At 41.5% G+C, this 14,321-nt stretch overlaps 1 protein-coding gene across 2 annotated transcripts in view; it reads right to left on the minus strand.

Annotated features, from left to right (window-relative positions):
* CALCR (calcitonin receptor) overlaps positions 1–14,321 on the minus strand; it is a 414,614-nt gene that overhangs the window by 52,701 nt on the left and 347,592 nt on the right. For both annotated transcript variants that reach the window (XM_030200551.1, XM_030200543.1), the window contains exons 9-11: positions 10,539–10,599; positions 10,343–10,409; positions 8,979–9,197 (exon numbers count right to left, since the gene is read on the minus strand). In XM_030200551.1, the coding sequence (XP_030056411.1) occupies positions 8,979–9,197; positions 10,343–10,409; positions 10,539–10,599 (347 nt within the window). The remainder of the gene's footprint in view (positions 1–8,978; positions 9,198–10,342; positions 10,410–10,538; positions 10,600–14,321) is intronic.

A 14,321-nucleotide genomic window follows, 5' to 3' on the forward strand; every position in this document is an offset into this window, starting at 1 on the left:
AGATGGTCATCTCGAGACTTGGTCGTTTCTGATTTTCAGTGATAATGGAAACCAAGGATGCCCATCTCAGAAACGACCAAATGCAAGCCCTTTGGTCATGGGAGGAGCCAGCATTCATAGTGCACTGGTCCCCCTGAAATGCCAGGACACCAACCGGGCACCCTAGGGGGCACTGCAGTGAACTTCAGAAATTGCTCCCAGGTACATAGCCCCCTTACCTTGGGTACTAAGCCCCCCAAACCCAACTCTCCATAACTGTACACCACTACCATAGCCCTTACGGGTGAAGAGGGGCACCTAGATGTGGGTATAGTGGGTTTCTGGTGGGTTTTGGAGGGCTCACATTTACCACCACAAGTGTAACAAGTAGGGGGGATGGGCCTGGGTCCGCCTGCCTGAAGTGCACTGCACCCACTAAAAACTGCTCCAGGGACCTGTATACTGCTGTGATGGAGCTGGGTATGACATTTGAGGCTGGAATAGAGGCTGGAAAAAATGTTTTTTAATTTTTTTCTTTAGGGTGGGAGGGGGTTAGTGACCACTGGGGGAGTAAGGGGAGGTCATCCCCGATTCCCTCCGGTGGTCATCTGGTCAGTTCGGGCACCTTTTCGAGGATTGGTCGTGAAATAAAAGGGACCAAGTAAAGTCGACCAAATGCTCATGAGGGACGCCCTTTTTTTTCCATTATCAGCCGAGGACGTCCATCTCTTAACCACGTCCCTGTCCTGCTTTCAGTATACTGCCGACACGCCCCCGTGAGTTTTGGTCGTCCCCGTGACGGAAAGCAGTTGAGGATGCAAAAAAAAAATCGGCTTTCGATTATGTTGATTTGGGTGACCTTGAGAGAAGGACGCCCATCTCCCGATTTGTGTCGGAAGAAGGGCGTCCTTGCCTTTTGAAAATAAGCTAGCTTGTCTTTATCTACTTACATTTTTCTTTGTTTCTATCAGTACCATAGCAAACTTGCTATTGCCAGCTTTATGGAAGTGGAATAGATAGAATCTAGCTGTGCTAAAGTTGCTTGAGAAGGTACAGCCAGTGCTATATATGTCTCTAGAGTGTTCCAATTAAAGACACTAGGTTTGGAGGAGATGTGCAAGTGAGACTAAGGAGTAAGAAAACTAAATAGTGGATACTGTTTAACATTTGTAAATGTTCTGGCTGGTTGAAAGTTTGTGAGGAGTATGTACATTGAGAGGAGGGCATGCCTGCAGGAAGGGTGCATGACAATTATCACATGACAACTAAAAGCCATTTGACTGGCTAATGGATAAAGCAGTAGGTTCAAAGAAGATGTTTAGTTGAGACGTTTAGAAAGAGTTGGTTAGTGAAACTGAGTCCTGAAAAAAGGAATTCTTTGGCTAGGTAGACTGAGAGATCTGAGAAAAAAACAACTCGCCAAAGTTTAGAGTGAGAGACTTATCAGTGAGGGATAAATATATTATCTTCATATAATAAAATCTGATGATTTAGCTGTTTCCGTCTGTCTTTAAGGGCCCTGTTTCCTAAGCCATGCTAGCATTCCTATGGGTGTCTCTAGCATTAGCTCGCACTAAAAACGCTAGCGTACCTTAGTACACAAGGGACTTAGTCTGTTCTGATCCTGTTGAAGTCTGTGAAGCTATGGACTATTGGGGGAGTGGGGAGGTTGAGAAAGGCAGGGGAGGGAAATAGAGAGGGAGCAATGTGGGACGCAGCCTCGACTTATATATGGGTCACACCATAACTGCCCTCGACTTATACATGAGATAGACTTACAGACAAGTATATATGGTAATATCAGGAAACATTCTAAAAGAACAATTGGAAAAGGAAATTTGGCACCGTTGTGTAATATGGGTAGTAACAGGTCTATAGATGACGACATGCTCCCTGTCCTCTGGGTTGGTGTAAGAGACATAGGATGAGGCAGAGGAGGAGGAGGAACAGACACAGGGCCAGATGCACTAAACTTAACGAGCCATTAATGAGCCATTAACGAGCAAGTAGTAAACCCTGACATGCACTAAAGACTTTTTTCCGATGACTGTAGCAGCTAACGAAAACGGAATGCAGATGAGCAAATTGTGTAGAAACCCTATTGTAATGAGATGCACTAACCTTTTCCGATTGCCTTAACTCTGGAAAATCTAACGAGAGGTGTGTACCTCTCATTGAGGCTGCGCGGGATTGAAAAACTGCTACAAAAGTAAAAAAACAAAAAATCGGGGAAAAAAGTCAAGTGCTCGTCTATTTTGGCCGTCATTCCCTCCCCCCATGCAATAATAAAAACGTCTTTTTTGGCAGTGCTTCACTCAGCTGAGAGACCTGGAAGTCCTTGAACCAATCACAGTGCGTTTAGACAAGCTAAACACGCTGTGATTGGCTCAGGGACTTCCAGGTCTCTCAGCTGAGTGAAGCACTGCCAAGTGGCGGCGACCTGGGGGGGGGGGGGATCTTGGATGTCCTTGGCATGCGCAGAGCAGCCAGCATAACGCTTGGCTGCTCTGCGCATGCTTGACCGGTCGACTGGCCGACTGTTTAACGACGGAATAGAGAATGCAAGTGAGCTACAATGAGCAGCTCATTTGCATTCCTATTCCTTGATGCATGCCTGTTCTTTACCGATTCGCTAAGGGAATCGGTAAGGAAAGGGCTTTAACGAGTCTTTAGTGCATCTTGCCCACAGTCTCTTAGACTCTGCTTAATGTGGATTCACTGTATTCAGGGTATACATCAGGGGCCACCCAATTATTGCACCAGATTCCATTCCAGCTTAAAGTCTGAGCCATGCAGTAAGTAAACTAGGCCACATAGGCAAGAATTCAATAGAGCGTTTTGTTCTATTGCACATGTGGACTTCTAGTCCTAGTTTTCTTACAGGCCTTTTTACTAACCCCTCTGTTTACTAAGCTGCGCTAGTGGCTGCCGTGCGCTAATGCTGACACAGCCCATTCACTTTGAATGGACTGTTTCAGCATTGCCGCGTGGCTTAGTCAACAGGGGGATAAAATGCGCTAAGAAATGGGCTTAGCATGTTTTTAATGCAGAGCTTTCCCATGTGCGATGCCCAGTTCTAATGTGCCCTTAAAATAGGGCTTTTTTTTTTCTTTTGTAGGTCCCTTGCTAATTTTTCCATTAGTGCACCAGACCTGCAAAAATCCAGTTAGCATGCACTAATGCGAATGCACTAGCTGGACAATGATTCTACCCCCATGACATGCACCCTCCAGAAAAAAAATGACAACCCCCCCCCCCCACACACACACACAATTAGTGCAGGGTGATAGGCAAATTAATATGATGCTTTAACGTGTTTTGCGGTAAGCTTTTTTTCTCATGTTAAACATGCATTAGTGCTTAACATGGTTTAATATAAAAGACCCTTAGCGAATACCAGAAGAAAAACAAATGAATAAATCAAATCAAATCATAAATGCAATGGAGCAAAACCAGGACAGGCAGGACTGCTGTTCAGTAATCATTTTGGCCAGTATATTCTTCCCTTCTCATTACTGATCTTCCTTCAAAGGCTGCATTAAACAGGTAAAATGCGATTTTATAAACTAGGTACCCACTTTTATATGCCACTTAAGCATATAAATCTATAGAATACTAGCACGTTTGCACATAAGTGTACCATAATCCGCGAAAGTACTAGCATATCACTATTCTACAAATACCCATAGGTCCAGATTCAGTACATGATGCTGAAAATAGGCACTGGGAAAAATCAGTTCTCAGTGCTGTTGTATAATGTGGGCTCTGAGATGAGAATAGCACGTAGCAGTGATTCACACACCCAACTTTGGGAATGTTCATTTAATTTCTTTTTCATTTGGTCATTTTTTTGCCAAAGGAGTAGTCATTGACCCCCCAGATTCTACATTGTGTGCCTAGAGATTGGTGCTGAAATCAGCATGGATTCTATAACAATGCACATAATTTAACAAGCATAACAAGCTAAAGAGCGCTAACAGCACTTAATTACTACTACTATAACTACTATAAATCACTTCTATAGCACTACCAGTCGTATGCAGCGCTTTACAATTGAACATGAAGAAGACAGTCCCTGCTCAAAAGAGCTTACAATCTAAATCAGGACAAACAGACAAGCAATAATGAGCATTAATTGGCACTGATTAGAATTTAGGTGCACAACTCGCTAAGCATATTCTGTAACAAAGTGCACCGAGCTTCTAACATACACAGGCAGAGAGGGGCATGGTTATGGGCGGGGAAATGGGCACTTTGTGGGTGTTCCAAAATTTAGGTGTCTAGTTATAGAATATGACCCAGTGCATCTAAATCTATGCACCGTGATTTACACCACATTGAATGCGCTTAATCAGAGCAGATTTCAGCATTGATTTTTTGGGTACCATATACAGAATCTCCCCTTGAATGTGCACTCTTTTGAAAGAGGGCACACTATGCACATATAAGCAGTGGTTTGCACATGTGTAATAGTTTACGCATGCACAGTAGATGCCTTCTTTGCAAACAGTAAGCACTATTATCAGTAAAACAATAAAACATTAATTTTCATGGTTTTCCTGCTCATTTTCATATGATAACAACATGCAACAACATGGGATATGCTGTTGACATTTCCCATACTATTGCAAATGAATGCATTTATTTATTTTTTATTTACAAAATTTGTAACCCACACTATCTTACAATTTTAGGTGGTTAATAATAAAAACATACACAGTAAAATATACAAACTCTTTATAAAGTGAAATAATATATAAGAAGTATCCCTAATAATTCCCAAAGTTTTATAAAAAATATATATCAGCAATATCAACAATACAGAAAAGACGAAAGAAAGAGAATGCTACGAGCATGATATTCAGCCGGCGGCAATCAGCATTTTGCTGACCATCACTAGTGTTAAACTCAGAAATTCAATGCTGGGACACATTGGGGCACTAGATATGGCCCAGCATTTCCGGGTTTGTGTAGCCAGCTAACACAATCAGCAGCATAATCGAAAAAGAAGGACGCCCATCTCTAAGGATGACCATCTCAACATTTAGGTCGACCATCGCTTAGGTCGACCTAAATATCGAAATTTGGGTGTCCCAAACCGTATGATCGAAATGAAAGATGGATGCCCATCTTTTTTGATAATACAGGATGCCCCGCCCCTTTGCGGCGACATCTTCAGAGATGGGCGCCCTTAGAGATGGGTGTCCCCGTTTGAAAATGCCCCTCATAGTCATTTAAGCTGTGGTAAAAGGGACCCCTTGCGGTAGTGTCAGCACGTGGATTTGCTGCACGCTGAGGCTCCTTTTATTTCAGGAGGTAAAAGGCAAAAAAAAAGGGAATGGTTGTGTGGGGCATTTCCCGGAGAAGCCCTTACCGCCACTTATTTAGGAAGTAGTAAGGGCTCCCGGGCTAACCCAGCTTGTAACTGGTAAGCCCCTGGCGCAAAACAAAATATATTTTTTGTCACGCTGGAAATGGTGCATGTTGGGAGTGGCACTACTGCCAGCTCCTGTGGTAGGCTGATGGTAGTGCCAGATTGGCACATGCCAATGCTGCATCATTGTAAAAGGGCCCCAAGTGCAATATTCAGCTAGCTATGGGTTGTTACCGCTTAAGGATAGGACTGATTTTTATGCAGTCATATTTATGCGGTTAACCTGGCCAGTTAAGTGTAGACTATCAGCATTTAACCAGCCAAGTGCTGACTCCGCCCTAGGAATGCCCCCAGAATAGCCAGTTTTCAGTTTGGCACTAAGGGCTTTATTTTATAAAGGTTATACTCCTAATGTATGAGAATAATTTATGCTCCTAAATTACGAGCATAATGTATTTTGGAGCATAGAGTGTGCTCATAATTTAGGAGCATAGATTTAGGAGCATAAATTATGCACATAAATTTAAGGGGCAGGGGAGCTGAGTTTGATTTCCAGTACAGCTCCTTGTGACTCTAGGCAAGTCACTTAACTCTCCATTTGCCCCAGATACAAATAAGTACCTGTATATAATAAGGGGGGGGGGGGTCTATTACTAAGGTGCACTCATTTTTTTAGCACGTGCTAAAATTGGGTGCATGCTAAACATTAGAGAAGCCCATAGGAATGCTTGGGCATCTCTAACGTTTAGTGCGCGTCCAATTTTAGCACATGCTGAAAACATGAGTGTGCCTTAGTAAAAGGGGGGGGGGGGTCTATGCAGTGCTGTGCTGGAGCTGGCTTGTACCGGCTCGCAAGTCGGAAGAAAAGTTAACAACCGGCTCTTGCGAGCCGGTTGTTAAAACCCGTGAGCCGGCTCTCCTCCCTCCCTCCTCCCTCCCTCCCTCTGGATCCGTCCCTCACCGACCTGTCCTTCGAATTCTTCAGGGCAGGCTAACTCTCCCCCGCTGCTGGTTCGCGCTTTAAAAATGGCCACTGAGACTTCCAGAGGTGGTGAGGGATGGATCTGGAGGGAGGGAGGAGAAGTCGCCGCTGAACAACTCGGGAGGGGTGGCAGGGGAGAGAAGGGAGTCCCTGGGCATGGGTGGATGGAGGGGAGAGAAGGGTCGCTGGGTATGAGTGCATGCAGGGGAGAGGAGGGTCACTGCTGGACATGTGTGGATGGAGGGCAGGGGAAAGGAGGGTCACTGGGTATGGGTGCATGCAGGGCAGGGGAGAGGAGGGTCACTGCTGGACATAGGTGGATTGAGGGCAGGGGAAAGGAGGGTCACTGCTGGACATGGGTGGATGGAGGGCAGGGGAAAGGAGGGTCACTGGGTATGGGTGCATGCAGGGCAGGGGAGAGGAGGGTTGCTGGGTATGGGTGCATGGTGGGCAGGGGGAGAGAAGGGTCACTGGACATGGGTTGATGGAGGGCAGGGAAGAGGAGGGGAGAGAGAAGAAATGCTGGACATGGATGGAGGGGAGGGAAGAGTGAGGAAGGAGATGAGATGAGGGAAAAGGAAGAGAGGAGAAAAACTGCACATGGATGAAGAAAATAGGCAGAAGCTGAGGACCAGAAATGAAGAAGAAAGGAGGAAAGGAAAGAAATAAATGGAAAGGAAGCCCTGGAAACGGAGTTAAGAGGACAGATAGCAGCAGAATCGGATACTGGGCCAGCATGATCAGAAAAACAGTCACCAGACAACAAAGGTAGAAAAAAATAATTTTATTTTCATTATAGTGTTTGGAATATACTCACTTTGAGAATCAGGTGTTCAACATTAAAAGTTTATATTTATTTACTTATTTATGGCATTTTATCGCACATTAAACATGGAGGAGTGGCCTAGTGGTTAGGGTGGTGGACTTTGGTCCTGAGGAACTGCGTTCAATTCCCACTTCAGGCACAGGCAGCTCCTTGTGACTCTGGGCAAGTCACTTAACCCTCCATTGCCCCATGTAAGCCGCACTGAGCCTGCCATGAGTGGGAAAGCGCAGGGTACAAATGTAACAAAAAAAAATTAGATTGGAACCTGGGATCATTTAATTTTTTTTCCTGGAGTAATGCATTGCCACCCCCCCAGACTCTCTCCCCGGCTATAGCCAGCTCTGCAATTTGGGGGGGGGGGCACAGAGGGGGATGGGGGGGCACAGAGGGGGACTGGGGGCACAGAGAGGGACCGGGAGAGAGCCTGTTGTTAAACATTTACCAGCACACCACTGGGTCTATGTAAACCGCTTTGAATGTAGTTGCAAAAACCACAAAAAGGCGATATATTAAGTCCCATTTCCCTTTATAGAATAAGGCCCTAAACGGTTACATGCCACTGAAAATTGGTTGTTATCCCCAAACAGGCGATGCAACTGGCCAGGAGCCGTTTCTGGCTGGTTAAATCGCTTTGAATATTGACCCCTACATTTATTGTCTGTTCTGTCAATATTATTCTCCAAAAAGCTCAATGATATTTTATATTTCTTTTCATAGTTTAGGCACAAAAATAAAATGCTTAAAAAAATTATTGTATTTTAGATCATGTTATGATGATTTCATGTTTCCGCAGATTCATATACTAAAGCAAGATGATAAAGTAGCAAGTAACATTCATGTTTCTTATCAAGTTTAAATCTGTTAGGGGCCATTTTTTACTAAGCTGTATTAGGTGCTAATGCACACCCAGGTTATTTTTACAAAGGCGCACTAGCGTTTCTAGTGTGGGATAAAAATTAGCGCATGCTAAACACTACAGATGCCCACAGGAATAAATGGGCATCTCTAGCATTTAGTGCGAGCTTATTTTTAGTGCATGCTAAAAACACTAGCGCACCTTTTTAAAAGGACCCTCCAATGTAGCTTAAAATGGCAAAGAGAGGGACACTCAGGGGTCCTGCAGTAAGTGCCAAATGTCAGTGTGCTAACCGCATGTTAAAAATATCTTTAATTTTTTGAGGGGGCGTGTCTGCAGGGTGGCAAGCGGGCATTCCTGCGCTACTCAGGGCAGTTGGATTACCACATGCTGATTAGCGCTGGAATAGTGTGTGAACCCTTACCACCTACAAAATGAATGGCAGTAAGTGCATACGCACTAATGCTTTTTTAATGGCCACACGCTAATGGCAATGGCGCATGACCATTAATACAAAAAATATTTTTATAGCTGCAATAAAAATAGTCTTAGCATGTGGGGAAAACCCATGGAAGAGTGCACTAAAGCCACTTTTTACCACAGCTAGGAAAAGGTCCACGTAGTGATTTAATTCTAGCCTTAATGAGGGTAATTTTATAAAGCACTTTCTGTTATTTACATAGAAAATGGCTCTTATAAAATTGAAGATAAAATAAAACAAAAAGGAGGTAAAATCCTCACGGAACCGTGAGATATAAAAACAAAAAGTGAGGAGAGTGGACGAGGATACCAATTAGTTTATTCATTCACATAAAAAATGTTAATTACGTTATTTTTTATGTGAATGAATAAACTAATTGGTATCCTCACTTTTTGTTTTTATATCTTATAAAATTGTGCAGGGGTATTTGTGTGCAAAATTCTCATGTATATAAACAGGCAAGAACAGAATCACATATACCTGGTAATGCATTAATATATGCATGATGTAGTCATATATTTCTCCAGCGAGTCGATATTCTGGCCTCCAGGGAATAATGACAAACTGAATTCCTAGTAAAGGTACGAGGATTAAAGTGGCTCTGACGGCTTTCATGTACATGTTGGACTCCGCCCGATGAGTGTCTCTTAACTTTGTCACCAGAACTCGTACAATGTTTAACAAGAAGAACAGGTTGACCTGTAAGAATAAAAGGTTGTTTCGTTTTTCTTGTTTAATTGGTAATACTTTTATGCACACATATATAGCAGTGAGTTAGGAAAACAATTCATTTAAAACAAAATATAATTTGCCCATATATACATTTATGACATCCAGTTATTCTGAACTGGCACAGTACTTACATGGTTCAAATCCTATTTGTCAGACAGACAACAATCAGTTCTGTTCAACAACAGCACACCATTTTATCTTGGGCACTGAACTGTGGGGTGCCACAGGGATCCATACTGTCTCCCGGTTTATTTAATATCTACCTCAAGCCTCTGGCTAAGCTGCTTCAGTCAATGGACACAAAATTCTACATCTATGCTGATGATGTGCAACTACTTATATCCATTGAACCAGATCTATCCACAGCTCTGAGTAAACCGACTGCCTGCCTAACCGCAACTCAGAAATGGGCAACCGACAACAAACTTTGCCTGAACCCAAATAAAACAGAGATTCTTTGGTTACCAAACACAAGTGGACAAATACCCAACTTCAAAATACCTCCTCCTAAAATCACAGGCCAGAAATCTTGGGATACTGCTAGACTCATCACTCATTCTGATCCCGCAAATTCAAACAACCTTTAAAAATTGTCTCTTTCACCTACAATAGCTATGAAATCACTCTCCATATATTGAAAAGACGAGTCAGACCACAGTGGTCCATGTCATGATAACATCACGACTAGACTATTGTAATGCCCTGTACACTGGCCAAACCAAAAAGAGTTTGCATCAGCTCCAACTAATTCAGAATGCTGCAGCACGACTGAAAGAAGGCTTCAAGTGGCTTGACCACATCACACCCTTCTTGCTAAAAACTACTCTGCTTTCCAGACTTTACAGGCATAATTTAAAACTCTATGTTTGATTTTCAAGGCCCTCAAACAAAATGGGCCATTAGTGTGTTATATTTTCTTCATGTTTATGGTATCAGTTTGCTCCTATTTAAGAGTGGTTCTGAGGATTTCTCGATAATGAAACTGCACATAAACTGGACAAGTCAATTAAAGATGTTGGCATAATACCTCTCCTGAGAACAAAGGGGAATAACCTGTTTCTGAGATTTAAAATTACAGGCACTAGCGTGATACAATAAAAATTGATTCTTACCAATAAGGCTGCCATAATGGGACCATGAACAATATATAACAAGTGTGTCTCAACACTCATCCAACAACTGGAAAAAAAGCACAGAAATAAGAGAAAGATAAAACAAATATATGTATATTATGAATAAACATAACACAGGAAAACAGACAAATTAAAAAACACTAAACTTGGAAAAGCAGAGTTCTTTTATACTTACTTATCATCAAAATATTTAGTTCTTGCAACAGCATGGATAGACGCTGGTAGTAAAGGAAATCCTGAAAGAATTAAAACAAACATTACTGTGAATGTTAGAAGGCAGTTTATACATAATCACAAAATAATAACTGTTGTCAGGATTGTGTTGATATTATTGTTCAAGACTGCTGGAGAATATGAGGTGCCTTGAGGTCACACAGTAGGAGCCTTTTTTAATAACAGAAGTTAGACATCTAGTTCCATTATAGAATACTAGCATAAGCCGCTGTTGGTGCATTTAACATGTCATAGAGCCATAGAGCTGGTATAAGTGTGGGTGCTTAGATGTGGCAGGACATGTGTAACATAGCATTCTGTTAGTTACACATGTAACCATGCTCTGCACATTTGTACGCCCCCTTGGAAAAACCTGTTATGTAAGTTAAGCAGGTATTTGCAAGATAGCGCTTAGGCAGCACATTGGCATTTACCAATTCAATTTACTCTCTTATATCCCGCTGGATCCCAGCACTTTGGTCCAGAGTGGCTTACAAAGAGAATAGAGGGAAGAAAGATACATTAACATCAATTTAAATAAAGCCCATCAAAGAAAAAATTATACAACTATATTGCCAAATATTTCTCGAAGAGATACGTCCTTAAGGAGCACTGGAACAAGCTATACATGACTGAGATTTATCTGAGTTGGTAATGCATTCCAGAGCAACACGACTTGATAGGAAAAAGATGTTTCAAGAGCCCTTCTTGATGATACATTTTTAAATAATGAAACGTTAAGAGAAAAATGATATAGAGTCCCATATAAAGGACCCCCTATTTCTAAAAGAGATTAGATTGTTTAAATAAACTGATCCAAGACCATATAAAATTTTAAATATGTGGCAAGCCAGCTCAAACTCTATTCACGCACTTATCGGTAATCAATGAAGAACTATCAGTAAAGGAGTCACATGCATACACAGATTGTTTAAAAATCATTCTTGAGAAATATTCTGGAGTAGCTGTAGACAGCAAAAACAGAGAGGGTCCAAACATACATAAAGCAAAGTAGTTTTGGCAGTTCTTTTGAACTACGAGTTAAGCGGTTGAAAGCAACGATGTAATCTGCTTGATAATTGGCAATTTTACACACAGGGGTACTCCGTTCTCCTTTAATATACCTAAGGAGATCGATGCTGACCCCTGAGGCAGGGGCTGTTGTGTGCTGAAACACGGCCCGTGTCAGATCCAGTCCATTAAAGATTACATCATTGTTTCCAGTTCTGGGGCCCTTTTGTGCTTTTTTTGTGTACTGCAGTAGCTGTAACGTTTGCAGTTTTTGCTCGTTAAACATGTGTAAATGGCATTACAGTAATCTAACTGTGATAGAATGAATTGCTGTGTTAGCCTAGTAAAACTTTCCTTATAAAATAGTACTCTCAAATTGTGCAATATAAAAAAAACTTATCTGGATAAATTCTGAATCTATATGAAGAGTCTAAAACAATACCCAATATCTTAATGGATTTTTGGACTGGCATGATCTCACCAGACCTTAATGTAATACAGACTGGTATCAGTTGTTTATTCTTTTAAAACCGTTTATTCTTTTTAAACCAGAGAACATTTGTTTTAAAAGTATTTTTGAGTCTATGAGAATTAGCCCAATCATTTAAATTAGTAATACAATCAGACATTTTAGAGGAAATCAAACAACTATCTATAAGAGTAGTAGTAAAAAGCAAAAAGATATCTTCAGCATAGGAAAATAATGTTGTATCAATACTGTAAAACAAGGGAGACAGTGGGGAACCCTGTGGAGTTTCACAGGGGAGTCTTCGGGAGTGTGAAAGGTGGTCAGATTTCTTCATTACTGAGCAAACAGGTCAAATTTTCAGAGTGATTTTAAAGTTCTTCAGCGAGGGTTCCATGTAAATTGATAGTGGGTGGGAGTTCAATAAGGCAGGGGCAGCAAAATAAAAAGCACAGTGTCATGTGGTTTCTGACTGGGCTTGTTTGTTGGGGTAGGGTGGTCAAGACCCCCAGGCAAGTAAAAGCCCTCAGGTAAGTGAAGCACTAAATACCTCTACATAAATGGGAAAAGGGGCAATGACTGGGAACAGTATATACTAATGCCTGAAGTATAGGAAATAAGCTTTTAGATTTTGAGGCTGTGATGAAAGAGGCTGATTTGGATTTAGTGGCAATCACAGAGACACGGTTCACAGAGAACCATGCCTGGGATTTATTCAGGAAAGACAAGGTAGTAAGAAAGGGAGAGAGAGTGGCATTATATGTTAAAGATAATATTTAAGCTACACAATTGCAGAACCTACACGGTAAGGAAAAGGCACTGTGCGTCAATCTGGAAAGAGGGAATGGTAAATGTAGTTACACTGGTGTGATATACAGGCCTCCTTCACAGACGAAAGTGGACAGAGATTTAATTGAAGACATTCAAAATATATGAAAGGAGAAGTACTATTAATAGGTGATTTTATTATGCCAGATATTGATTGAGGTATCTCTATTGTGTGATCTTTTAGAAGCAAGGAGATCCTGGATTCATTACAGAGGTACTATTCCAGAAGTTGGTAATGGATCAAACGCGGGATGGGGCCATACTGGAGTTAGTGTTTACTAATGAGGAGAGTGTTCCAGACGTTACAGTAGGTGATCTTATGGCATCCAGTGATTACCAGATGGTGTGGTTTAATATTAAAATAGGTGTAGAGAGGGTTCATTCAAAAGTGAAGGTTCTAGACTTTAAAAAACTAACTTCATTCAGATGAGGGATTACCTCAAGGAATTATCATCTGCATGGGAACATCTGGAAACATTTCAAAATCAGTGGGAAAATTGAAAGGAGCTATTGTAAGGGCAACAACCTTTTTTTTATAAGGAAAATAAATAAAAGTGGAAAAGGGGGCTGCTTTGGTTCTCAAAAGTAGTGGCTGAAAAGGTAAAGAAAAAGAAGTCAGCCTTTATAAACTACAGAGATCACAGACAGAGGAAGATAGGCAACAATATCTGGAAAAGCTAAGAGAAGCTGGTAGGGTAGTCAGGAAAGAAAAGATGGAAATGGAAGAAAAACATAATAGCTAATCTGGTAAAATGGGGGAGATAAGACATTTTTTAGATATGTTAGTGATAAGAGGACTTGAAAAAGTGTCACTGTTAGACTCAAAGGTGAAGGGGAGGAATATGTAGAAGTTACTAGAGATAACACACAATTGCTTAACACATATTTCTGTTCTGTGTTCGCAGCTAAAGGGATGGGAGAAGAACCTCAGAAGATATACAAATATAATAATAGAGGGGTAGTAGTCTATGAACAATCTTCAGAGGACTGTGGTTGTGAGAGGCTGGCTAAACTAAAGGTGGACAAATTGATGGAGCCAGATGGCATACATCTGAGGGTACTGAAGGAACTTAGGGAAGTTCTAGCAGCTCTACTGGCTGACCTTTTCAATGATTCTGTAGAGTTGGCTGGAGAAGAACAGATGTGGTCCCCTCCACAAAAGTGGAGGTTGGGAAATACAGGCCAGTAAGTCTGACTTCTGTGTTATGTAAATTAATTGGAACACTTTTAAAACAGAGAATTGTAAAGTTTTTGGAATCCAATGAATTACAGGAATCGAGGAAACATAGTTTCACTAGAGGAAGGCCTTGTCAAACAAATATGATTTTATTTTTTTGACTGGGTGACCAGACATTTGGATCGAGGGAGAGCATTAGATATGGTGTGTTTAGATTTTAGCAAAGACATTGACATGGTTCCACATAGACAACTAATAAATAA

Source organism: Microcaecilia unicolor, chromosome 1, assembly GCF_901765095.1.
Source record: "Microcaecilia unicolor chromosome 1, aMicUni1.1, whole genome shotgun sequence".
Taxonomy (NCBI): domain Eukaryota; kingdom Metazoa; phylum Chordata; class Amphibia; order Gymnophiona; family Siphonopidae; genus Microcaecilia; species Microcaecilia unicolor.